This window comes from Pectinophora gossypiella, chromosome 3, assembly GCF_024362695.1.
Source record: "Pectinophora gossypiella chromosome 3, ilPecGoss1.1, whole genome shotgun sequence".
NCBI lineage: Eukaryota > Metazoa > Arthropoda > Insecta > Lepidoptera > Gelechiidae > Pectinophora > Pectinophora gossypiella.
This window is the reverse complement of record NC_065406.1, coordinates 12,154,451-12,182,126: the sequence shown is the minus strand read 5'-3', so window position 1 is coordinate 12,182,126 and position 27,676 is coordinate 12,154,451. Positions and strand designations below refer to the sequence as shown.

Genomic DNA, 27,676 nt, shown 5'->3' with positions numbered 1-27,676 from the left:
ATTATAGTAGGGGATGGAGTCTCACCAGGCGGCTGCTGCGGCGCCTGCTGCGGCGGCGCGGGCGTGGCGGCGGGGTGCGCGGGCGCGGGGTACTGGCGTGGCGCCAGCACGCCGCCGGGCGACACGAGCCTCAGCGGCGTGCCGTTGCGCCCACCCATCACCAGCGACCCGGGGTCGTAGTATGGGATCACGTACTGCCCCTGTCCGTTCACTTGCTGCTCGCCCTGCTGCGGCGTCAGCGGCCGCCGCGGCTGCTGCGCCTGCTGCTGGGCCGGCTGCGCCACTAGCCCGGGGTACACGCCCCACGGCGCCGCCACGCCGTAGTAGGGCGGTACCCCCGCGATCAGTGCGCTCACATATGGCGCGCCCTCTTGGCTGGCGTTGATCACGTACGGCGCTTGTGTGAAGGCCTGCTGCGCGGCCAGCTGTTGTTGCAGCTGAAACTGTTGCTGCTGCTGTTGTTGTAGCAGTTGCAGCTGCGCCGCGGCCGCCTGGCCACCCGCCGCCGCCGCTTGTTGCGACCGGAACAATTGCTGCAACAATACCAAACGACGTTATCGCCACTGAAAACCTTGCTTATTGAACGATATTAATATTTTAAACCTTTGATGTTCCGGTGCGCTACTAGCCCGGTGCAACGGAGAATCGCGTAGCATTTTAATTAATACGGAAACGTATCGTTTATTGTTTTTTCCCGGCGCTCGGCGGCCGCCCGAGGGCTCCTCGTGAAGCGCGCTAATTAACGCAATCGTTTAAAAAGTTAATAACAAGCCGCGTCGCTGTCCGATGCATGTGCCTCCAAGTATTCTTTTCCGCAAATAAAAGTGTGCTCGCTCAGAGCTCGTAAAATGAATAGTAATTTTCTAACGCAAGAGAAGAATATAAATTTTAGCTTAGAGAAAAAAACGTGACACTGACAACATCAACAAGAGGAAAATCAAAACAATATCAGTTGCAATACGATAACAACGGAGTGAAATATTTTCGGTGGGAGTATTTCGAATGAGGTGAATCACAGTATTAGAGCAAAGAGTGTGATGTCATCGGGGCCGGGAACGCGAGGACTCCATTTACCTGTTGAGGAGGGGCTAGTTGGCGGCGGTCCAGCGCGCGCGCGTCTGCCTGCTGTAAACATAACATCACGAGGCGCGAGAGCACCGCAACCACCGGTCTATTGCTAACACCTGCCGCCATACCGACGAACCGCTCCGATCGTCTAAATGATTCACCATAACATGCTTTTACAGCCAGTTTACACTGTTTGCATTTGAAATACAAAATATCTGCATTATTTCAACCAGATTGCTGGTGGTTCGATAGGGTATAAAAAAGTACGCCCACCACAGACAAGATTAACATGTTTAGAGAATACGAATAAAATAACTAGAAAAATAACATGTCTATAACAATAACTCGGGGAGAATTCCTGTTATATCTTTAAAAACATTCATTCGTATAGGCAGACTAAGTCGTGAAACAGATGGCAGCCTATCGTCGTAATTTTAATTACAGTGCTGTATTCGGGCGCCTATTATATTTTTCATTAGCTAATTGACACGGAATGATTATCTAACGGAGGCGTGCGGTAAATCCGTAGTCGCATCGGGTGCGGTGTGGGAGGGGTCGCGTTTGATCTAGCATCGCGGTGGAGTCACGGCAATTTAATTCACCCAGGGCGGCGTAATTGAGCGCGGGTCGTGCACGTGCGCAAAACAGAGCAACTTGACCGCAACAAAATTAAGTCGGCTATGTCGCTACAAGGTGGTGGCGGCGAGGAACGTCTCGCATTCAATTAGACGCTCAGTAATCCGGCTGCGGCGAGCTTCGATACCAATTACGGGGTTATTAGTGCCGGCACGCGCTCCAGCTCCCGGCGCCCGGCGCTGGCTCACCGCCGCGCCACACCTGTGTCATATGCCGGTGCACTACAATTACACCACTCACTCCGTTGAGCTATCCTGAAGACGAAATATATGTAATGCCAGCAGTTGCTTCAATTTATGTCCGCGAGCGTAACACAACCATACGACTCCTGACCAATTAACCGCGAAATTAATTATGCATACTGCCAGACTTGGAAGAAAATAGAATGGAGGACTACTAATATAATATTAACAAGCGTTCTGTTATATGGAATATTTTGCTTGAAGTCTGTATAGTAGGCAGCTTTTGCGATCCGGCCAAGTAGTGAACATACAGAATTTTACTCAAGTGATTTGTCAATACTGTTGTATATCAATATTATTAAATAGACGTACGCATGGCTAGTTATTTGCAAGTTTATGAAATTCCATGCTGTCGAAAATCGAACTACATACATATAATGGTTCCACAGTAGATTGGTCTACGTAAGCGTAATACGAACGAAGTATTGAAATGCGCGTAAATCGTGAGTAATTACAAACAGTTGGAACCTTAACATAGAATAAAGATTCTGGTCAACTAGTAAATGTTACTGCCAAGGCAGCTATTACAATAGTGGCATTACAGAAATTGTTTCAGGTCGATGGCGTACCATATACTTTTTTATATAATTAACATTTTGCTATTAATAATAAATAAATGGGATAAAGGCCAGATAATATAATAATAAAGGCCGGATGAAGAATATGATTACAAAAGCTGTATATAAGGCGACCTAGAAGGACGTACGTAAATTGACCTAATTGGAGATGTCCATAGAAAATGTTCAGAACGATTTACTCTGAACAGGCGTGCATATACGAAACGATTGATGAATGTGGAGGAAGCAAGAGAAGTGTGTCAGGATCGAAAAGGTGGGAAATAGGCGTGTTTATGTATGAAAAAAATAAATAAATACGTTTTCGAAGAATACTCAGCGTTCATAGTACGTCATTCTTCTCTGGTCATGTGGTACGACTGCTTTGTCCTACTGATCGTACGACATGGACTTTTTTCTGTTATTTTAATCTAGTTAAACGGACTAAATTATTATTTTCTTACCCACGTGGTCCCACCGATCAAATTACGTTGTGGACATGATTAATCACAAAAATATGCCGTTTTTGAGGTTATTGACATTAATATCTCAGACAAATATGCGCAAATACAAAATATACTTTATTGGACCAAAATAAAAGGAAAAATTTAGAAAAGACTCTCAAGTAGGTAGATGGCAAATGGCGGCCTTATCGCTTAAAGAGGTAACTGCTATATTCAAACTGCTATGCTATGCGCAACTGTTATATTCAATCACACAGTTTTAAAGGGTCTGAAAGTATACATATATACACATACATACACTTCTCATCAAAAAAATCGAAACACTTCCGTTTTCATTGTTTCTGTCCGAATTTAACACAAAAAAGAATTCATACGATGAAAAAAAATACATAAATGTATAGCTGGCAGTTTGGCCATTACAGTAATAAGCGAAAGTTCTAAATTCAAAATTAGAATTTCATTTGTTTATCTTATAAACGAAATGAATCACTGTTTTGAGACAAATGTGTGTTTAGGGTTGGAGTACATTTAGCGTTTAAAAACTAAAAATTGGCGCCTATCCTTAAACTTTTTGTTTTTTATTTCAATACTGTGACTTTGGGACGTCTGAAAAAAGGTTTTTTTTCTAAAACGTATGGATACTTCGCCCACAGAAGCCGCCCAAGTTGTGGCATTGCTGGATTCTGGCCTTAGTCAGCGTGTTGTGGCTGCAAGACTGCATCTAAGCCTGTCATCTGTTCATAGAGTCTATAAACGTTATCGGGAGACTGGTTTGTTCACGCGCCGTTCAGGATCTGGCAGGAATCGGGTCACTTCTGAGCGAGATGATCGATTTATTGTAACAACTTCTTTAAGAAATCGACGCCTTAACGCTTTTCAACTGCAGCAGCGGCTTCGTGTTGTACGAAGGGTGACTGTAAGTGACTCTACAATTAGAAGAAGGTTGAAGGATCGTGGACTGGTACCGCATAAGCCAGCAAATGGGCCGAAATTAACTGCAGACCATCGAAGAGCGCGCCTTAACTTTGCACGTGAGCACCTAAATTGGTCATACCTACAGTGGAGCAAAGTTCTCTTTTCTGATGAGTGTAAAATTATGCTGTATGGTAACGACGGAAGGAACAAGGTCTACAGAAGAGACGGAGAACGCTATGCACAATGCTGCATTGAAGAAAAGGTCAGCTATGGTGGCGGTTCGTGGACGGTTTGGGGAGGAATCAGCGCCGACGGTAAGACAGAGCTTGCTTTCGTGTCTGGGCCACGTCTGCCTGCACTAAACTGTCATCGGTACGTCGAAGAGTGTCTCGAGCCTCATGTGATGCCCTATGCACATTTTATTGGCAACGGCTTCATATTCATGCACGACAATGCTAGGGCTCACACCGCGGGCGTCGTACGAGATTATCTTAACGAAGTCGATATCTCTATTATGGAATGGCCAGCAAGAAGCCCGGACATGAATCCCATTGAACATCTGTGGGATGAATTAAAGAGACGAATTCGAGCAAGAGATCCTGCCCCAGAAACACTTAGCCAGCTGCAAGATGCAATCCAAGAGGAATGGGACAATATACCACAGCATGTGATCGTGACTCTCATCCGATCGATGAAGAACCGTATGGAAGCAGTAATTAGATCTCGGGGAGGGAATACAAGTTATTAAATAAACGTTTTTTAGCTTTTTTTTCATTTACGTGTGTTGTTTTATCCATTTCCTTTATACTCCATACGGAATAAAAATGACTCATTTAACAAAATACGAAACCTATGAAAAATTCATTTAAATTTAGAACATTAACATTAAGATTTGATAAGTTCATATTACTCACTATTAAACGACATTTAACATTTATTCCTAAATGTACACATTTTTCTGATAATCCTGACAAAACGTAAACTTGCAAGGTGTTTCGATTTTTTTGATGAGAAGTGTATTTCTAGCTATAGTGCGTAGAATCTAATGCAAGTGTGGGCTTACAGCTGTGTAGAAAAACTCAAAAGTATTAGCAGGGTGTAGACCGCGTTCGACACCGACGATTTTGTCGTCATGCAGCCAAGGCCCTCCAGCATTGCCAGACCCTCAATTAATTAATACAACTCTTTTGAAAACCTAGTTTTGAAGTGTTACATTCATGTCGTCCGATTGATAGGCCTGAGCAGTCGAACCACGTGGTTGACTGGTTGAGGGCGTCATTCGAGGAAACGTTATTTTATTTCATCTTATAGATATCACAGGTTTCTAATTTTCTAAACAAATAGGTTTGTAACAGTTAGTTCCTTAGCAAAGATGTAGAGGGTTTGCAGCAAACCGTGTCCATGCGATTTGCTGCAACGTGTAATTACACGGCCGGCTTACTTATTCGGCGCGTACACATTTTTAATGGCACAATATGAAACAGGTAGCCATTAGCGTAGAATGCGGGCGCGATTCATCAACGGTAAAATACAAGTAAATGCTGAGTGTTGCCGAGTCACGAAGCGCGGTGTCGGCGGCGGCGGCGACTGATATTTATTATTTACGAAGACGATGACGAGAGGACGCGCGCTGTTCCCGCGAGGATCCTTCGCCCCGCCCGGCGGCAAACAAATTACGCGACAAAGCAATCAATTACAAGGACAAGAACCTAGATGTTCCTCTCGAACTGAACGTTGCGTCAACAACAAGCTTTTAGCGGGCGGCGAGGCGCTACGTGCTCCTGGCGAGGCGACACCTCTGCTTTTAATGTCTTCTCGAGTGGTGTTTGTTCAGCAAACGGAAGGGAAGTATCGTAAATTGAGAGAAAAACAAGTTGGCAGCGAATTAGATTGTCGATCAAGTACAAAAGGTAATTTGGGGAGAATCGGAACCGACGGGGCCGCAGTCAACGAGATTACGGGGATACCGCTGGCGTGCGCCGCGGCGCTGTATCTTGCTGTAACGAGTTTATCTGCCCCGCGGGCTGCGCTGCGACCTCCGCCACGCTCATCTCTTCTTATATCAGCCTCCAAATATAATCTATTTTCATGTAATCACCTTTCCGGCGTTTGGAGAAGCAAAAAAGAAATAAGCTACTGTACGCTATGCCACGCGTTTAAAGCTTTTCGTAAAATAAGATTTATGTGGTTGTGTTCGAGTTTGAATTGTCTTCGTGGGTTCATTAGACCAATCAAATCACATTTTGGGTCTAATTACTAAGCCGGTTGAATACCTACCAACGTGGAGGAGTGCTTAGATTTTCAGGGAAAAGGTGGCTAAGGGCGAGGGCGGGCCCTCCTGCTGGGCGGAGCTTAGCCACGCCCACCGCGCCCACGCCCTGCCAGAATTCCAACTTAATATTTCCATCGAAAATCTAGATAAAATATAAACTCGATTCTGTTTACACAGCTACTAACACAATTGATATGACAATGATGAAATAACTGAATTTTGTCGATTTCCAAACTAATGCGTAAATTATAATTGCCTTTTTAATTATATGTTTATATCTTACCTATCTCTAATCAAAAGTCCGGTTTGACAACATAGCGCACCAACAGATTATGAAGATGTTAAAGTTACCAAACCGGTACCGCAGACAATTTTTTTCATAAGGTTCAATTTGTGTTATACTAACCTCCTTCCTGATAGAACTTTCTATTTAACTGTTCCGGAATTTTTAATTATTTCTTTTCGATACAGAAAATTAAATTGTGGGACTTGTACTTCTGACTACTCCAACTGGGATATACTCGTGACCTTAAATGTTCTGTCTGATATAAGTATGAAATCATTTGTTATTGCAGGGAAAATCTAATGAACTCTCAAAAAATAACGAGGCTACCAAAGTTTTACAACATAGAGTTGAAAATCGGTGCAAGCAAAGCTATCAATTGGGTTTAATGCAGCTAGCGCAGCGCGGTTTATAGAAAGTGGGAAAGTGCAGCTGAGAAATATCGGCGAAGGAGAAATTGATACCGGTGTATGTTTGAGATGTGGCGGAGCATTTATTGGTCGCAGCGGTGATAGGTGCCGGGCGCGGCCGGACGATGCTTTTATCAAAATTAGCAGCCGCGCCCGCAGCGGGCCCCGCACGGCGCACCCCACTCGTAAAAACACCACATCACCGCGCTGACGCCGCCACACCTAGCTGTCGCACCCTCACTACTTACCCTCGCACTTATTGATATTCGCCTACATACTAGGCTAAGTCAACACGGGGAACAACAAACCGACGGCTGCATACTTACTTTACCTTTTAAATCCGAAGTGACTATTAAAAGTATCAACACGATGTTACTGAATGGTAATAAGACATTGCTAGGCATACATTTGCATCATGGAGATTTAAAAGGATCATAAAACCTCTTGCAAAGTCGCTTGCCAGTAGTGGACACGTAGCCGAGATATCAAGTTGCTGAAGTCACATAACTAGTGTGGGTGAGGAGCTTTGTTGCGAACCGCGGCGCGGCTTCATTGTAAAACACATGATATACACGAGTAGATTTCATAAATCATGCAGTTGCTCGTCACCGCAGGGTATAAAAAGAGAAGAAAGTGGACTTAGAGTATGTTTTGCAACGACTATGTTGATCCTAGTTTTGGCTGCTTGCAACGCGTGTTAGATGTTTGGAATGGTAATGGCCCTAAATCAGGGCACGAAATGTGCGGGTGACACAATAAGTTGGTCAGGCGGCCGAGGTAAGGCCGACTCATGCTGCTTAGTGGTATCGTGTTGGTGATTCTTGCCTATAAGAAGCGTAGACAAATCCCAGCAATGCGTGCTAATTTAAAGCTGTGATAATTTGAAAATAAAATGAATCGTCCCGCAGGTAGGTACGTGCTTATTATGACTCGCACTCAAGTCGACAAGATGCGCTTACGCCGCATATTCTAAATTTGTAATCACATCACGTAGTCGACACAACTTGTCAGATCATGGAGAAAATATTTTATGTACGTGCACTGGATGCTCTCTGTACATAACTAGGGCAAGAGTGGCAAGTCGATTACTGTTACTGTGTTGACGCATTACCTAATTAATAATAATTAAGATACGAGAGGTAATTTATGTGTAATATTTTGGCCACCACCCAAACGTGTTGGTAAACGACACCCGATAGAAACGATTTGGCAGTGGAGCAGAGCAGCAACATACCCGCTTCGGCTTCCATTCGAGGTGGGCTGAACGAGGATGACAACGCGCTCACTACGGAAGTGCCCCGCTTATCTATACCTATAGACGTTTGCATCCATCCCAACTACCTACCATCAATTCTAAAACTAACCGATACGATTTCTTAATACGACTGAAAATATCTTATGATTTATTGCTTCATTACATAATTAAGACGAATTGCCCAAGTTACTACAACAAAATTAAATAGCTGCAGGAGCGGCGCGTAGAAAAACAAAAGCGGAAACAAATATTAAGGATGCGAAGGTGGTGAAAATGTGAATATATTACACGGCAATGCGAGCGAAGTATTCAAACGCACGCAAGAATACGGGCCCGCCGGTTTATACACCGGTAAGAAATAATTCTCCTAAAACCAATAATTCACCTACATACACTTTAATTTCGTGCAATTTCCAAAAGGTAAAATATAATGTTAGAAAGCAGAATGTTATGGCGTTAGAATTTCTTGGATATTTTAAGGATTGTTATATTTAACAGCCATTTAAAGGGCTAAATGGATATAAGAAGTACTAGCGGAGGTCATAAAAGATTTGTAGGTCGGTGTACTTTCCCCTCCATAAAGGATGGTGTAGACATAGGGCGTGCGAGGCGTTACGAGCGGCGCAGGAGGCGCGCGGTAACGAGGCCGTGTAATGAAGTGGCACGTTAGGACCTGGGTCGCACCTCCGCTCCAATTTCTTGCTAACTGGACCCTTAACGCAACGACCTCCGGGCTCATACGTCCATTTACTAGCCTGCAGCGAACTACCGAGCGCACACTCGTTATAACCAATTTAATATAAATATGCACCCTACTGCTAGTAAAGATACAACGTCTTCAAGGAAGCCTTAAGCAAAAAATATTCTTCTACAAAATTAAAGTCGTAAGTTTATTTTCAGAAAACAAGAGAAAGGAGAATAAATATAATTATGCCGCTTGACGTGGTAGAGGGATAGCGAAATAGCTTCCGTAATTCTTCTCCTTATCATATTTTAAGAATTTTGATTGCGCTATTTTATGAGCTAAAATTTTGATTATGGGGGCAAGGTAAATTGTCTTCGTGTTCAGTTTGGTTTTAATATAATAGGTTATGTAATATTGAAAGTGAGGTTTTGAACACTAATAAATGTGACGGAATACACAAAAAGATTGTTGCTTTTTGTGAAAACTGTTAGCTTTTACTACCGCAAACAGTGCGACGACCTGAGCGTAACGGTAATTTGAACCAAATTCATAGCAGTTCTTTGGTCAACCAAAGAGCTGCTATGAACTTCTACAAAGCGAAGAGCTCGTCAAGACAATCAAGTACACGAATATGTGTTTTGGTTTTTAGAGTGTGTTTTGGGTACGTTTTACATAGTTTGTGGGAAAAAACGTAGTTTAGAAGTGGGGGAGAGGAAGTTAATGCCGCTATATGGCAGTGTCGAATGCGGAGACAGCAAGATGGCCGAGGTGAATGTACGCACGAAGTGTGCCACGCGCCGGAGAAATACTTCGGAGTGGATACCGTTAGTGGAACGCGGTCAAGCCAGCAGCGGTACCGCTGTCCGCGACCACCACGTCGCCACCTCCTCACCTTTCCTTTAATGCACTTTATAATACTAATTCCCGTGTTGCTAATCATTGCGAAAAATACTGTTTTACATACATACGTCTATTTCCCACAGAGATAAGCAGAGACTATGGAATTCCATTTGCTTCGATCCTGACATACGATTCTTGCTTCCTCCACAGAGTCTGTCTGTTTTCTGTCTGTTTGTTGTCGAGTAACAATAGATTTCAAAGTGACCAGGGAAACGCGGCGTGACTTGTTTAGTAGAAAGAGTACGCGAATCGTCAAAATATAGTGGTGTGAGCGCAACAAGTCTGTGGGTGCACAGAAAGCTCGCACTGGAGATGAACGGCGCCCCGCGAGGCCGGGCGGCTGCGGCGGCGCGCGTCGCAGCGTGGTAATCGGAGCGTTTCTAATACCCACGCTTTGACTCGGTTTCACCGCACGCTTCTTGCCTCCGTTCTTGTTTATTCGTTTTGCGAAATCGTTTGAAATATGATAACGTTCAGTCGACTGAACGACTATAGGTTCTCACGAAACTTCACACGGACTTCTTGCAGACGGAGTTAGCTATGAAATTCCCGCGATCAAGGCACAACTAACGGGCCCGCGTAGACGATATCGACTTACCGAGAAAAGAATATAAGTGCTGCTAGCAGCGGTACAACGGTATTACGTGACTTTTGCAGGCATAAAAATGCAAAGAACCCTTAACTGGATTCTTCCTTTTGAAGATCTAGCATTAAATGTGCAATTACAGCGCACTCTAAATAATATTGGTGTATGGAAATGAAAACAAAAAAAAAAACATTGGTTCTCCGTAAATTTATTCTATTACTTCTATTCCACGCGACGAGAACAAAAACTTTATTTTTGCTTCCAATTGAAAAAAATAGCATTCCAATTATATTTAAAGAATGTAAGTTGGACTGATTTGTTTCGTGATCAGTTTGGAAATAAATCTGTCGCTCACTTTCGCGATTTAGCTCTGGGTTTACTTTAGAAAGTATCCGTAGTCAAGTTAAATCTGAAATCTGGGGTCTTTTGATGTTTTGCGGAGCTGTTGCATTATGGTAATGCGGGTGTAAAAGCGGACAAATGAATATTTTTCACAATAATTACGGCGGTTGGTGCAGGTATGGCGTGAGGCGTGAAGCGCGGCGCGGCGGGTGCAACAATTTGCATCACAAATAGCGCGGGTGGCGCGTCGCTCCCGGTGCGCCCTGCGCCCGCGCCCGCTGCCGCGCTCACACCGCGCACTCAGACAATGTCACAATCAACACCGCGTGGACGCTTTTTGGCCACCATGTGATTGCCGATTGTGGCACGCCATAATAACCAAGCATTTTAAATGTTCTCCCACGCTGTCGCCTATGGAATTGCTATATGACAATAGCATTGCTTTTGCTACCGCTTTGAGATAGAACACTTTCTATTTGAGAAATGTAAGAAACTTGTTCGCCGGACTTAATGTTATTTACATTACTAAAATTCTTTTAGGTATTCAGAAACGAGGAAAGATGCTTTTTAAAATATGACAAGAGAAAAGTTACATGCGATGGCAAGACAACATTGGGTAGATAGTGCATATGGCATAATACGGGCCGTCTAAAACGGTAGTTGCTTTTCAAATAGCGAAGGTCCTGAGCTGGTAAAAGCAGCGGAGTTGAAAGTCGGTGAATAAATAACGAACTTCTCCCGCGACGCGTGATGACGGCCGACACGAGTAGCGCATTAGACGCCAACTCGGAAATTCTCAAAAATCTACAGTTAATTACCTATCGTCAAGATCTTTTTTCGCCTCAAAAGGACTTCTTTTTATGAAGTTATGGAAGACGTACAAATTCCAAACATAACTTATCACTTAAAAACTGGGAGCCTTATTATGAATCATGTTTATTTATAAACAATTCGAAAAAGGCGGTTCGTTTTTAGGCAAATAAAAATTGACGTTATTTCATAGCAGATACCTTCAAATGTCTTGACCCACTTAACAAATTGAGGAATACAAAGAGGTTTGAAATAGGGTTGGTGAGGTCTAACAAATTGAGTGCAATTTATTAAATTCCGAGTCGAAGTCAGCGCGTTGAAATATGACGACTATCTCCGCTAAACGATGCAATCACTAGCGGATTTAACAGATCCCACCTTACCCACATCAATTTAACCTTTGCTAGAAAAAGAAATCGTCTATTACAAATGAAAACAATCTTCGAGAAAATAAAAAAATGCCATTGCCATTAAATCCACAGTTGCCATAGATTTACACGGAGACTTGTTTGAAGCAGTACCTTGCTAAGACAAAGGTATTTTACTTAGCTATTAGAGGCTTGGTGATATTAACCAAAGCCATATCGCGTGCTAGGACATAAAAGCACGTATGACACGTGTAACGAAGACGCTGCTAGACGGGTTCAATATCGAAATAAATCTCCGGCGGAATGACTCTGTTGGAAATTAACTCGGGTACGGGCGTGCGCGGCTCCGCCGGAGCGGCGGCAAAGCGGCTCTTAATTAAATCAAGTGACGTCTTGCAGGTAGCTTCAATCACACGAGGCACGACCCCAATAAACCCATGACGCGGGCGAAATGCTGCTCTCCTGTCTTAGCGGCTAAATTCTCAATTGGCCATCCATTCAAAACGGAAAGGGCGGGTCCCGATATTATTTGCTAATGAAGATCTACTACACGTACGTAACCCCGACATTGGCCATAGCGTGAACACTTGTAAATATGCATTATTTATAACAGGTAGTGAGTCAGTCACGGAGGGACAACAAGGCCGCATTGCACGTAGGATTCATTTGATAAATAACTTGCTCTAACTTGGTCAATATACGATATATCTGTATTGTATATATCTATATTGTACAGGAGGCATGGGAGTTTTCAGAGACTTCGACAAAATGGTACTCAAAAGTGGGTGGTGTATTTGAGGGGGGTAAATATTAGAGTAGCGGCAGCATGGCGACGGTATTGACGGTGGAAGTTGGTTGTAATCGTGGGATAACAATAAATTGCAAATAGGCGGTAGCGGCGGGCCGGGGCAACTTGTGCAGCGGTCGTGGTCGCGCTCATTATTTCCATAACGAGCTCGCGACGAGCCCGCGCGGCTCTCGGCCCGACTTCGGTCCCGGCAATTAATTAACTGGCTAAACGGTATCGTGTTTTACATTCTGATGTTTACGCTGCTCTCAACCCATAATGTCGCGTGCCATCCGAATGACATCGCAGCCCGTGCCCAGATTAATTAATAAATTATTATCAACATGACCCACCTCACTAAAAAATTAAAGAGCTTCATTATGGAGCTCGTTATGGTTTGTACGTCCTGCGCATATAAATTGCTTATTTGCATAAGGAAAACTCAGAAAACGGTAATGGAAAAGCCGTAATGATTAATACTTATAACGTTCTAAAAAAACTATAACTGAATTAACAAATACGACGGAGCAAAACTTTTAGCGAAAGCAATGAAGAGTGCTACAATAACTAAGGAAGGGCTTACGAGATCGCAATAAAACGACAGAGGCAGGAATTTACTGTTTCTAGGGCCCATGAATCAATTCGCTCGTAATTTCAGTCAAGGTTAGGACGTGGGCGTGTGGGCTTCTGTTGGTGTTGTGTTCACATGTACGTTGGTACTGGAGCAAGTGTTGACAGGTGATCGCTTGTCTCTTCAGAATCGCAGAGATTAATGAGCGTATCGGAGTACGCTTGTGAACCGCGGCTACACACCGCAGTGTCGTAACAGCTGGCAGAGGCTGTTACTTAAATTAGTTAACAATGACACATTTCTCTGGCAAACAAACGGAGAGGACTCCTAAATAGAGCGCACGCTATTCTCGACCCGCGCCGTCACACCGCGCACCGGTGAGCGTGCCGTCTGCTGATTCACGCACACCTCAAGGTGATGCCGGCCGGGCGCGAGCTGATCTTATAATGTGCCACCTCACACCCGCTCTGCATCTGCCATCTCTACACCTCAAAACAAATTTCACTCACAGATATCTAGTTTTATGAACTGGCACCGAACTACAAATAAATCATTACTTTTCCAAGTCTCCATACATTTGGGAACAGTGTCACGCACGGTTCCGGAAAGCCGTGAACAAGCGTGTAAGTTTATTCAATAGCACGTCGTGGCAAGGCAGAGAAGCGGCGAAGCCTAGTCACGAGCATGCAAGCGCATCGGCCACTCATGTGTTGCGTAATTCCGCGCAGACAGGACGTTGATCTCGCGCTTGAACTTGAAGCTCCGTGTCATACTTTTTTATACTTGTCTTGTTAAAATAACAAATTATACACCTTTTAGCATAATATTTGTTTCCGTATTACACATCACTAAATTCCTCTTTAGTCGTCCACAGAAAGATTATTTACGACGAAATAATTTTCCAGCACGTCAGGGTCCCTACGTTGTCCGGAAATTGTAGGAAATTGCAAGAGAAAATGAATCCCGACGGTTTGAGAGGCCCGACTGAAACGAAGGCTTTACTAACATACGAAAGGGCTTAGACGAGCCAGTAAATACGTAGCAAGGTGTCTGTCTACCTTCCCAAATGTAGGGAAACATGGAAAGTTAATGATTTATTATTTGTAGTTCGATAGCAGTTCATAAAACTAGATATCTGTGAGTGAAATTTGTTTCGGGGTGTACAGATGGCAGAATACCACCTAGGTAAACAAGAAACTTCGACAGAGAGATCACGCAATTTTGCTATGACAGCCTATTTCAAATATTTGTATAAAATTATACTATTGTTGAAACTTGCTTGGCTCTTTTTACAAAATGTGCAGATGTTGTATAAACAGAAAGAGCGGTAAAAATAAAGAGCAATCCATCAATCAAACGAACAGAGCCGGGCTTCCGGACGAGGCCTGGTCAAGCGAAACATTTCTTTGAATAATGAATGTACAGGTAGGTATCGTGCCCGGTAACTGGACGTGATATACGCCGTCGTCGGCCGCATGCATAATTTCACTTATTTTATGTGGTTAATTGTCGAAAATGACCGCCAGTGAAATATGTTAGAACGTTCCAACGCCGACGCCGGTGCCGGCTAATGTATTCAACGGCTCGTACGCTCCGCCCTCACCTTCGCGTTGCCGTCTTTGTGTTATACCGTCACTCTGGCCGCAATAATGCCATCCACTGACACACAACACACGACACACGCTAATGCTAATCAGCTATGGACAAAGTGTCAAAGTTTACACGGCTCCTCATTTGCGATTTAAACGAGCTATTTATAATATGCACGTACGAACACAATAAATCTATCATAATCATTTTAAACCTATTTGTGTCAACATTCCGTCTTCGAAGACTAGGTACTGATAACAATAAAGCAATGTATCGATATGCATAATAAAACTGTAAAGATATTTGGAAATATCTTCATAGGTATATTGAACGGATGTAATATGGAAGAACAAAGTAAGTATGTATGGTTGTTATCACATAAGAGCGCTGAATATACGTAGTCGGTCCCAAAGTTCTGTCATATATGAAAATAGTGATAAAATAAAAAGTACCAATAAGTTTATAAAAATTTATATATCAATTTAAAGTATATTTATTAAGAAATGAAAATAACTTGAAATTATTCGAAATGACCTCCCTTGTTTTTAATAACTTCCCTCAAACGCCGCGGCCAGTCATCTATCGCAGCACGCACCATATTCATGTCTATTTCAGCGACGGCTTTAATTATGGCTGACTTCAGGCTCGCCAAATTTTTGTGGGGTTAGCACAGACCTTGTTCTCTAAGACCTGCCAAATTTTATAATCCAGAGGATTAAGGTCCGGACTGGAGGAAGGCCAATCTTCGTGTCTAATAAAGTCAATTTTTTGATGGTCGAACCAGGCTTGAGTAGTTTTGGCTTTGTGTGCAGGCGCAGAATCCTGCTGGAACACGAAATGATGTCCTGAAAATAGCGTGTTGGGCAGATCTTTGACAAGCCGATTCAAAACCGTCTCTTGGTACACTTTTGCACTGGTTTTGACACCTTTTTCGCAGAAATGAACCTCCGTTGGCCCATAGTAAGAGACACCTAACCAGACCATCACTGAAGATGGATGATGCCCATGTTGAACCCGCGGAACTTTTTTTCCTGCTTCTTCAGAGTTCTCTGCGTACACTCTATCGTTTTGCTTATTGTACTTTTCTTCTATATCAAAAATGTTTTCGTCTGTAAAAAGTTATGTCACGGTGTCGGTTTCTCGCGTACCGTTTTAATAACAACCGGGATCTTTTGAGTCTAATTGCTTTCAGGCGGGCATTAAGTAAGTGTCCACTCTTTTTCTTGTATGCTCGCAACTTAAGGTCTTCGTTTAAAACCTTTTTGACTGTTTTTCTACTGACCCCCATCTGCAAAGCCATCAGTTTCTGTTTTCGGACAGGATTTCTTCGTATGCGCGCCTTTATCGCTTTGATTACTGCTGGTGTTCTTGCGGAGCGAGGCCGGCCAGTTCTTTTCTTGTCCTCAACACTTGAGACTTCATTATACCTATTTATGGTACGATACACAAACCTAAGTGTTATTTTCAAATTTTTGAGCAACTTGAAAATGGTACTCGGCGAGTGTCCACAGCGATGCAACGCTAAAATTGCGATTCGGTTTTCTTTCAAGGTCCATCCACTCCATCGTAATAAATCACGGCAAATGATCATTTTGTTTTAAAATAATTGTCAAACATTCAAAAATGGAACGCCATAAAATTTTTCTAAAAGCATGTTCGAAATATAAAAATAATGTGCCTGTGACAGAACTTTGGGACCGACTACGTAGTTATTGGCCAGAACTGATCTAAAAATTAGGTTAAAGATCGAATCATAATAGCTATTCGAACTTTACATTGATATACAATGAGTAACTGATGATCTGTTTTACGGTACAGCATGCATGGCCAGTCAGGCATCTACTTTTAGTTTAATCAAAATATAAAATATATTTCAATGGAGAGATTGGTAAGAAGAACAAGAAGCCAGTGCAGCACTTGATCAATACTAATTAACTTGATCAACAATAATTGGTGGTATATGTATTGTTTTACGACAGTCTGTTTATAAAATACAATTTGAATAGTCCATGTAAACTAAATCTTATTGTATTTTCAAGTTGGTAATCCTGACATCAAATATTAACCACTACTAGTTAAGTGTGGATTCGTTGTTTAGGCACAGGTAATTTTTACAATCAGATAAGTATACATTCTTGGTTACTTACTGGGTTGTAAAAATCATAATTATAATTATGTCGGCTAACAAGCTATACAATTCAACTAATTTCCTAATAAAAAAACTAGTTTTAGTTTACTACGACACATTTACGACTACGATGATGTGAAGTAATTTGCAAGGACTAATTGAAATAATTATTATAATTAATAAACTTTTATATTCGCAATTACCGGCGCAACATCGGGGCGGAATGTGTTTTTCTTTGAATAAATTATATTTTTATTATTGGCGTAATAAACAGTGAGTTAGGTTTTGCAGATACGGGGCATACATTGCGGGGTTGCGGGGTAGCATGCGGCGTGCACAATCGGTGCAAGTCGCGTCTACAATACCGCTGCATTACAATTTTTCAAAGCAGACACAGGCGACGGGGCATAACAAAAGAGCTAGGAAGGCGCAAATAAACGAGCGCTGCGGCAAGCGGGCTGGCGCACGCACGGCCCCCTCCCTAGACTTATGTCTGCGAACCTCTTTGTAATTTCACTTTTTTACAAATAACAAATTTAGTAGGTATCAAATATATCATAGATTTTACATAACATAATGTCATATATCACCCTAGTTTCATTTCTTCGTCGTTTGAGTCGGTATGCAATACTGTGATTAGGTACTACGTGTAATTGGTGAAATCACTGCTTGGCCTATTTACCCTACATTATATCAGAATCATCCTGGTCAGAATCATATCTTACTCGGATATATACACTGCAGAAGTTAGGTATCTATTTCTTGAAAGCATTTATTTGGCAAAACTCTTACATCCTAACATATTTCTTTGAGGCGCTCGCGGCGTCGCTACGAAATAAATTTGAAACACAAAGAGTGAATTCAATTTGTTTAATGTAAGTTTTCGACGGCAAGCGTGGTGGAGTCTCAAAAAGCCAGGTGAGGCAGGCGGAGGAATATCTCGTGCATTTAGCGCTTTTCCGGGCCGCGATGAATACGGCGAGATCGGGCGGCTGATACGCCGCGGACGGACGCTCGGCCCGAGTTGCAATCGCGCCCACATCTACCGTCAAACAGCCAGCCGACTCAAAAACTTGCTTTGTGAAGATAGCCAATCCTTTGAATAGCCTCAAGAAATGCAAGTTTAGATTTCTTCAAAATATCCGACTAGCTTACGTGTTACGTGTGTTGCCATCTGCAGAAACTGCCGAGACAAATCTCGATACTATCTGCGACATGACCTACGAACGTCATTTTTTTATAAGCTATTATTGTTCTTCAGAAGAAGGACACATTTCTAGATGTAAACTCCACGTGAAACATTTTTTGTCTTTCCCTCTTACATAAGTAAAAATTTGTTTTACTGCTACTGAAGACATATATCCGACTGATTTTGTATTATTAACAAGGGCTGTTGATTATTTTGTTTTTGGTATGGTATTGATTCATGACTGCACTTTTTCTCTGTACCTATAACAAATTCCTTATCACTGTGTAGTATAAAAGGATGTTTGTTTTATGTTCGGGCTAATCGATAATCTCGAGACGCTGAATCAATTTGTTTGCAGTTTTACTTGAGCTGCCTTCGTCAGAAGACAGAGTATAATATGTACTCAGTCAAAGCTGGGTCGCGTCCTAGTGCTTCTGTTATTCACGACTCGTTTACACATTTTTTTGCTTATTATTTACGTGCGGTTACCATAACTAACTATGTACCTAATCTATTTGTAGTGACGCTTTTTCGCGTAGAGAACGGAAAGATAGGGTTGTCGCGGTAGCGAAGCGGTGTGAGGAGTAATTGACACCAAATATAATCTGGGTTGAAATAAAAAAGTTCTGAACAACAATTAAAAAATCCACAAGTGTAGCCGTAGTATTTAGCTATGCACTGTGATTAATGGAAAATAAATATTAGGAGATATTTTTATTTCAAAATCTTATTTTGCCCAGATTTAACATCCTTGAGCTAAGCTTAATACACGATTGATGATCGGTCGCTCGATCCTCTACTGGTTGACATTTGTAAGACATTTCCAGTCAATAATAAAGTAGATTATTTAATCGAGTTTCCCGTGCCATTCTTCTCCAATATCTATAAAAACCTGCTAGTAACATAGCAGACAAAAAAATATTCATCTACAAATAGAAATTCTAACACGACATAATATCATAGCTTTATATAAAACAGGTTTCTCATTAATATTGGCGATTAAATGGATTTTATATTCAATTTCGTTTACGATACGTGTATTAGGAGAGTAAACTTAGAAACTTTGTCTCGTTTTGTGTATTCCTACACAATTTTACTAATACAAGTGGATAAAGAAAACTTTAACTTAAGAGTTGGAGGACTTTAAATTGAGCTACAATTACACAGAACATCGGTCTCTTCAAAAGGATTTGCGCAACCTTTTAACGCGGACAATCACAATTACACAACATAAACAATAACAGAAAGCTGGCAGTTTAGATTGTTTCCGTTGACATATTCCAAACAATTTGAATAAGAAAATGTTCACGAACCCATAAGATACTGTAATATATATGTGATTCAAGGCAAAGATAAACATGCTACATTATAGGGAAAATATTGTTTTATTTTATTGTTCTGCTGACATAAATATTTTAAAGTTCATACTATACTATACAAATACGACCTTAAGGTCGTATTATGCTTAAGCATCAAAGGTGATGCCAATTATCAAAATGTTTCATTTTGATATTTCAAATCCGTGTGAAAAGTTTAACTAGAAAATCACTCATGTACCTATAGCATTGTTACGGAAAAGTTCTTACAATTTGTAACTTGAGATCCTTTCCGGCGGCAGCAGCAGCAGTGACAGAAGTGGTCACCGGCGAAAGCCACTGATGTAAGTTTATGTATCGTTTTGGTAAAAGTTTTAGAGAAACATCCGCTTGTGCATAAGCTCGCTCGAGGCAGGCCGCGGCCGCGCCATCGAGCGCGAGCGCGGGCTCGAGCAGGGCACCTCCGCCCTCGAGCACCACCATGTCTGTAAGCCACTAGTCCTAGGCACGTGCGTCAACAACACAATCGCGGCACTTCACTGGGCGCGCTACATGTCTGACGCGCGGGCGGCGCGGCGCTGCTCGCGGGACTGGCGCGCCGCACCTGCCGCGCCGCCGCGCCCCGCGCCGCCGCCCGCCTCCGCCGACCGTCTCGTCAACAAACACCGTTGCTGCAGCGGTCGCCCTGCATCCACAAAGCTTCGCCGACTCTACTTTCGTCCCACTTTCCGAACTCTGAACCACCAGAAATTGTCCGACCGGTTGTCGTCGACCCATAATGTTCGCCTTATTTTTTAGCAGTAAACAAATCGTATATACTGAATGATCGGGTTGCCATGGATACAACACCGATGATGAGATTTAAGGTTAGTATTTTATTATTTCGATAACTAAATAAGTTGAAATCTACTAAGGTAAAGTGAAATACTTATTATTTCAAAAGAGGGTAGCAATTTGGACCAACAAAACAACAAGTTCGAAACGGCACGAGGCACCATCTTAGCAACGCGTCCAAATCCAAGAGACCCGCCTCTTTAAATAATTTATACCAATTCGTCTCAATACAACTTCTAAACAATTAGTGAACTTTCAATAAACGATCGTATGCCGTACAGAACTTTCCGGCAGCAATCGTACATTACAAAATCAGGGAGTTTTAAACAGCATAGTGCCACCACCCTCACCTCAAAGAAAAAAGGAAATGTGTGACAAGTACGTGATTCAAACTTGAATCCAATTTGTAAGAACGGCCCCTAGAGGGACATGTCGAAAGAATGACAAAAGTTGTGAAAATTTTCGATTCCATCACTACAGTTACGAGAGTTCTGCCGACATCTCTCAAGCGGATAGCCGAATTAGAAATACGATATTACACCTCTTTTTAAAAAAAAAATAATCGTGACCACGGATTCGGAACGGCCGCATTTGAATAGTAGGTAGGTACGTTCTAAAAATGTGGAAGAAGTTCTACTGAAGTGGGATTTGAAAGTCTATGGTGCAGAAATTAATTTCCCATAAACACTGGTATTAATAGACGCGAGACAATAAGCCACCCCTCGCGAGCTGGAGCCAGCAAGCTAATGTCTGGCAGCACGCGAGCGCGTCGCACCCCCGACCTCTAAACGTGCCACACCACTATATTTGCATACAATACGACGCGTATAAATAACATGTTAACAAGAACTTCACCCATGGGGTGAAGTGCTAAAGAAATATGTTCAAAAAGTATTAAATTTCAATTATTACTCCATTTCTTTGTTTCTGAATATAATTAAATTCTCAAATTTAGGTGGACGTCATAAAACTCAATATAGGGAACAGGTACCGACATTACACCGGATTGTACACATAGTGCAAACGTTAATTATGGAAGGTAATTTATGCGGCCAAAACACGCTGCATGCAGTTTACCTAGTATATTTTTGGATAAATTGATCAATTAAACATAGCTGAACATTATCACTAAACGGAACTAGCATAATACTGTGATTCGTTAAATTGTATCGTAAAAGTGTGTTGCCGGAACGAAATATGCACACGAATCTACATTTACTTCAGAACCCGTTCAAAATGCGTTCTGCTTTCTACCTTCACCGAAATAAACATGTACCGTTACTGTCTTACAGGAAGGCAGGCAGAAATACTAATGAAGTAAACATTTTTACATTGCAAGATCGTGATTTCGACAATGTCCCCATCGGGAATCGAACCCGGACCTCCAGTTCGTGGGCCCAACGCCCTAGCCACTAGACCACCGAAGCTGTGAAACAAAGAAGAAAACTCATCAATTATTTCACAATTCAAAGGATTTTCGGAAGTTTTCCGACCCGCAGCCGCCTGTCATTCTAGTGAACGTAATTAACTTTCTTTTCAAGACAATGTCAACAGTGCATTCTTAATGGACTGTTCTTAGTTTCCAATTTGCGGTATCTAACGCAGACGTCAAGTCTATTTTCCTAAAATACATAATTAATTTGAAACGCTAATCCCGTAAGTACAATATTAATTAACTATAAAGGCACACACATTGCATAAAACGTTCAATTTGCAGACAACAAGTAATGCATGGAGACTCTAGACCTGAAGATAATATACCTAGTATAGATAGAGTCGTGGATTATGGGGCAAGTTTCCGATTGGAGGTGAGATGACGTGTGTGATGTGTCGCGACCCTCACCGCAAGTGGTCGGCGCGGCGGCCGGCAGACATTCGCCGTGTATCGGCTCAATTATTCACACGACACGCCCCCGCCACCGCATCATCCGCTTGCTGCCAAATTAAAAGTAAATAACCAAATGAAAACAAGCGGCCGCGAGCCACTAGGGACCTGCAAACCTTTTACCGCTGTCGAGCAAACAGTTACGGCTAAACACACTTTATCATTTTATCGGCTGTCTATTTGCAAATAGAGATAAAACCGCTGAAATCAAGCTAACGAGCTAAACAAACAGATCTGAAAAAAAGGAGGATAAATGCAACACGCTCGCTGTATAGCTAGACTTAATACTAATGGAACTGGCAGAAATATTACAAATTCACAGAAAGTCTTCACCATGCATAAACGGTTTGGCCTCCTCCTTTAGCGTGCCTTTTCAGCAACATGTCACTTCGCCACTCATGTATGGCAAGTTCCCGCGAACATGAATGTATTTAGGTATTGAAAGAATTTAGATTGGAAGTACGTGTGCTGTTAGCCACAATGAACACCACCGCTGCTCGGGCCCAACAGCGCTACTCTCAGCGGAGAGCAATTTCGAAGAACAATGAACTGGGATGAATGGTGGTGCAAAAGTAAAAAGTCATTTACATCATGCGCATATTTCCTATAACAATAAAAACACGAAGCAAAGTTGTTGCGTGTAAACAAACACGCAGACAGATAATTAGTAAGCGAAGAATGGATAGTTCAAATTTCTATTTTTTTTATATATAGAGGTAGAATAATGTGTTGCATTGTGGCATCATTAGTGACAACATCAGATGTTGCGACAGGTAGGACAGGTGAGGCGGTAACGAGCGAGTGCCGAGTCATCGCGGGTCACAAGAGTAGCCCCTCGCGGCGAACAAAATTGTCACAAAGCAAAGTATGTCACGAACTGTATCATTATTGCGACATGTTTTATGTACACAAGATGGTAGATGATTTTGACCAATAATTAAATCGAAAATACCTATCTATCTAAAACCGAATGGAAAATAGAATCTGGCTAGTAATCTTTTTTTATATTGGCACATAGATAAAACAGGTTATATTTTTTGCAGTGAAATTTTAGCAGTTTCACAGTGTATGTCAGAATACTGACGGATGTCACTGTTATCGATGTGAAACATCTAGTGCTATTTTCCGTCTGTAGAGTAAGAATAAAATAATGTGATGCGCAGTCGTGTGGTGGGTGAGTAGAATGTAGGAAGTGATGGTTGTCGAGCATCGTCGCGGGCGGCGGCGGTGCGGGCGGCAAGTTGCGCGCAAACAGCAAGCCGAGCACGACAGCGGGTTGAACGGCCGCGCAACGGAGCGTGCCGCGTACGGCTTCGCACCTCCGACGCATTACTTAGCCCAGTCATTCACACGGCCGCACCAAATCTTACAGCAACAGATCAAATCACAACTCCCACAAAAACTACCTGTCATTATCATAGATATGATATTATTTGACGCTTCGTATAAACAATGACTCTCGTTTATACATTTGCATTCAAGAAGCGCTAATGAACTCTGATTATTAACAATGAATCCTCGGCATTAAGCACGGTAAAGAGGGAGACTAACAGATTTATGTGACAAAGCAGTTTACGCGCAACAAAACCTCTACCGATTCGAAAGAACAATTACGCGAGTCAAAGCAGGTATCTGGGAAAAGCGCGGCGAGATATAACAAATCGCTAGCATCACAAAAGAGGCTTTCTCGCGGCTATTACGACGGGATGCACAGAGGGAAGCGGCGCGGGTGGCGTCGCGCGATTAGCGCGTGCGGCGGCCCGGGCAGGGCACGGCGGCGGCGCGCGGTGGCGGCCATACCCGGGGGAACATCCCAATTTACGATTGCCGCAAAGAATATTTTCCAAGTGGCGGTTTTGCGAGCCACTAGTGACCATCGAACTGCCGGCTTCGTCGACAGCGACGTACCTTTGCCTTTTGCTACCTTACTAGGTGCATAAAATGTAGAATTTATTTCGAACGATTGAATAAATAAAATTTCTTGCGGGGCGTGCGATCGCGAGGTAGACGACAGGTCGGTGAGGGAACCGTAATAAGGGCTACCATAAAACGTTACATTAGGTAACAGCGGCTTCTGGGGCGGCTATAAATATCTCCGTTCGAAAGTAGGGCCAGTGTCCCGCGGGAGGACGACACGGCGGCCGAGGACGTGTCGCACCAATAAAAACATCTCTCGCCACCGCTACCGCGCTACGCCTCCACCAATCAATATCACTTAGCAATAACGGCCACCTCTCATATGTGACCATTATTTCAACTTTATGTACTGCGGCTACAAAATTACGAGCTCTGTGTACCTGCGCGCTTTTACTGCTCGGGCCGTAAACTTGTCGCAAGAATTTGGATTATTCATAAACCTATGACAGTTACTGTCGAAGCGCCTTCTCATTTGATGCTAGAAATAAAATTTAAATTTGCATTTCTAACATCTAGCTAGCCGCAAACCAATAAGGAAACATGCGAACGCAACAACCTTCCTTGGTATGGTCACCGACAATGTCAATGAATTTAAACACGACAAATATTAGACTTGACATGAGTCGAGGTTTGGGAGTCGGCGGAGCGTTTAATTCCATGCACATCTCTACTTAACGCCAAGAGTAGATGAGAGCCTACACACCACACAGCGACTGGTTACGTGGCTTTCACGAGAGAAACCTTAGTTTCACTCGTCCGTTAGTGAAACCGAGCTTTGATATGGCCACGAACTGCGATGTTGCTTGTTTTCATTTATTTGTGAAATAACGCATAAAACGAACAAAAGCTTTTCCTAGTAAAAAAAGCACTTTTACATACAGTATGTTTCAAAGAGTAGTGCATTTAACATAATGCTGAATTTTAGTGCTACATAAACAAGCAAAGGTACTTTTAATTATTTAAAATGCTTACTTAAATTTGTTACATTTTGTTATAAGCTTAGGTTCAAGGCATAAATATTTTGGAAACGTGTATGCACATTAATAATGCCCAAGTTCAACACAGGGCGACTTTTCCACGAGCGGCAACAATCCCAACAGGTTGAATAAGTCAAAATCATCAAATCACCTCAGCAAAGCAAGAAAGTAAACAGAGGGTTCCACAAATTGCTTACGTTATTAAGCGGACCTTAAAAGTTTAGGGCGAACTCAGTTTACAGAGGTAAGCCTGAGGTTAGTTGACCGAGTTTGTTTTAGCAGTGTTAACATTATAATATGACCAGCACAAATGTTTAATCTATACATGGAATAACTATAATGTACTTCCAATTAAACGTTTATTGCGTAACATCGGTCATGACAAGAGTTAATTATTGTGGGTCGGTGCATCCCTAACAGTCGTAAATATGAATCCCTCGCCAATAATTACGGCCATTGATAACGTTTGCAACAGTATTAATAACTAAACAGTAGATGTAGTGCGGATAAACGGGATGAGGCTTGCAAGGCGGAGCGTGGAGTATTGCAGCTACATGTGTGGCGGAATGGTGCGGCAGCGGTCCCTGGCGGCGCGGCCAGGACCGGCGCACGTCCGTCAAATGTCACTATCAATTACCGCGACGCTGCACCCGGGGGCTCGCCTACAAGGTAATTAAACTGTCGATCGGTGACATCTGTTTACTCGTCAAAACACATTTGTTACATCGCCGCCCGATAAGCATTGCAAGGTTTGAAATGGAAACATAATTAACTTTTCTCGTTTTAATAACGCCAAGCGTAACTTTGGCGGCAATCTGCGAGCCGAGTAAGTGAATTTTAAATAAATAAAAGAGCGAGAAGTGGAGGGTCGAGCGAACGTTGGAAGTTTTGTCATTGTTTCTGTATTGCGCGGGGCAATTAGCGCAAGTCTTCGCACACCGCGCCGGTCTCGCCAATCAAATTACTGGAGCTCCGCGCCCTCCCGACATTAAACAAACCGTCACAATCCTCGACGCGACATCGACACTCCAACTAATGGTCAACCAACACCAATGAAATACAATTTGTCTGCTCTTTGCTTCACCAGCAATTAAATTTCAAATATTCTTTATGTCCCAATAAACTATTCAATATTGATGCAAATAAAAGTAGATTTAAAATTGGGGTTATCTCTGTTAATCCGGGATTAAGCTGCTCTATCGGAACATCGGTCAATCTGTTAAAATAATGATCGTACTTAGATGCTTTTCTTTAAGTGGCACACTTTCGCCGCGGTGCGCTTTCGCCGTACATGTGGATGCAGAATTGCATATTAAGACCGCACGGCTTGACATAAATAAATAAGGAGCACTTATATTCTAAAACTGTCCTTGATTCATCCATTTCCTATGCTAAGATTTCCATCAAACCGGACAAAACCGTTGTTTGGTTGATTATTCATGCATATTTCTGGGCGATATGCATATAAAATGTTAGTGATACCGATGTCTAAGTCATTTAAGGATTCTGGGTCTAAGTTCTAAGTGAGTAGTTAATGTATTTCCGCCAAGATATTACCTAGCAGAATAGCTTGGTATCGCTAAGTAATGCGAGAGCAAATACGCAGTTATTAGGTAGGTATGTGGAGTGTGCATGCTAGTGTAAGCATGTTTATTTGGTAGAAGACGTTGGCGATGCATGTGTACTTGGAGCGGTATCACGGAGTGTGTGCAGTAATTACCGTGCGGCGCGGTGCGCGGCAGTGGCGGGGCTGCAGGAGCCGGCGACGTCGCCGCGGCCCACGGTGTAATTACCACGGGGGGCGATGGAGGCGCGGCCGATCTCCTGTCAAAAGCTCGCGTGCCGACCGCGGACGCCCGTATTAAACGCTAGCGAAGAACCCGCGCCCCATCTGATAACATGCAATCAATTTCGCGATCTACATGCTTCTACGTCGGCACCGCCCCTGGACTGACGTCACGCCGATAAGCTCATAGTGCCAGCTAACCGCTGGTACCACTTCGTCTAGCATACTCAAAATTCACGACTTTGATGCAGTTTTCACGTTTTGACATAAACCTGTACTTAGCTGACAATGACAGCTTCAAATGTCTGTTGGTACCTACGTATTAGTTGGTCTATACTCTATAGGTACAAAAGTATCGCCTAATCAAGGCATTCACCGACGCTACGGTGCGGGCTAAGTCACGCGATCGTTTTATCGCACACCTTCTTTCTGTTTTATAGAGCAGATAAAGTTTGTTTAAAAAGCTCGCATGTCTTTACTACATCGGCGTCCTTGTCGTGACAAGTGGTGTAACCCTCGACATCCTAATACTGAACCAAACAAGCGTTTCCAAGTGTAGCCAACTTTATGAATTTACTACTGCTACGGCTAATATATTGCAGCACTTTAAAACTAAATTGCACATTTGCAATGTCCCTGGTCTTTGATAAGTTAATCACAAATTAGTTCGTGTAGCAGCTTGCAATTGCAATAACAATGTCCAAAGCCATAGCTCACTTTTCTTTGCAAATAAATAAAAGAAGGCGCTAAACAAAGAGAGACAAGAAAAGCCAGCTACGGGCGAGAAAAATCCTCACGAGTCAATTTGGCATTATGAGGTAATGGAGAGTAACGGGCATGATTTACGCGGAGCATCCGCCGGCGTTCGCGGGCAGCACAATTATCGGCCCGCGGGCGCTCTCAATT

General features: G+C 42.7%; 1 protein-coding gene across 1 annotated transcript in view; it reads right to left on the bottom strand.

Moving 5' to 3' along the window:
* Window positions 1–27,676, bottom strand: part of LOC126382176 (maternal protein pumilio) — a 74,048-nt gene that overhangs the window by 9,498 nt on the left and 36,874 nt on the right. The window contains exon 10 of the mRNA XM_050031963.1: window positions 26–533. Coding sequence (XP_049887920.1) covers window positions 26–533 — 508 coding nt within the window. The remainder of the gene's footprint in view (window positions 1–25; window positions 534–27,676) is intronic.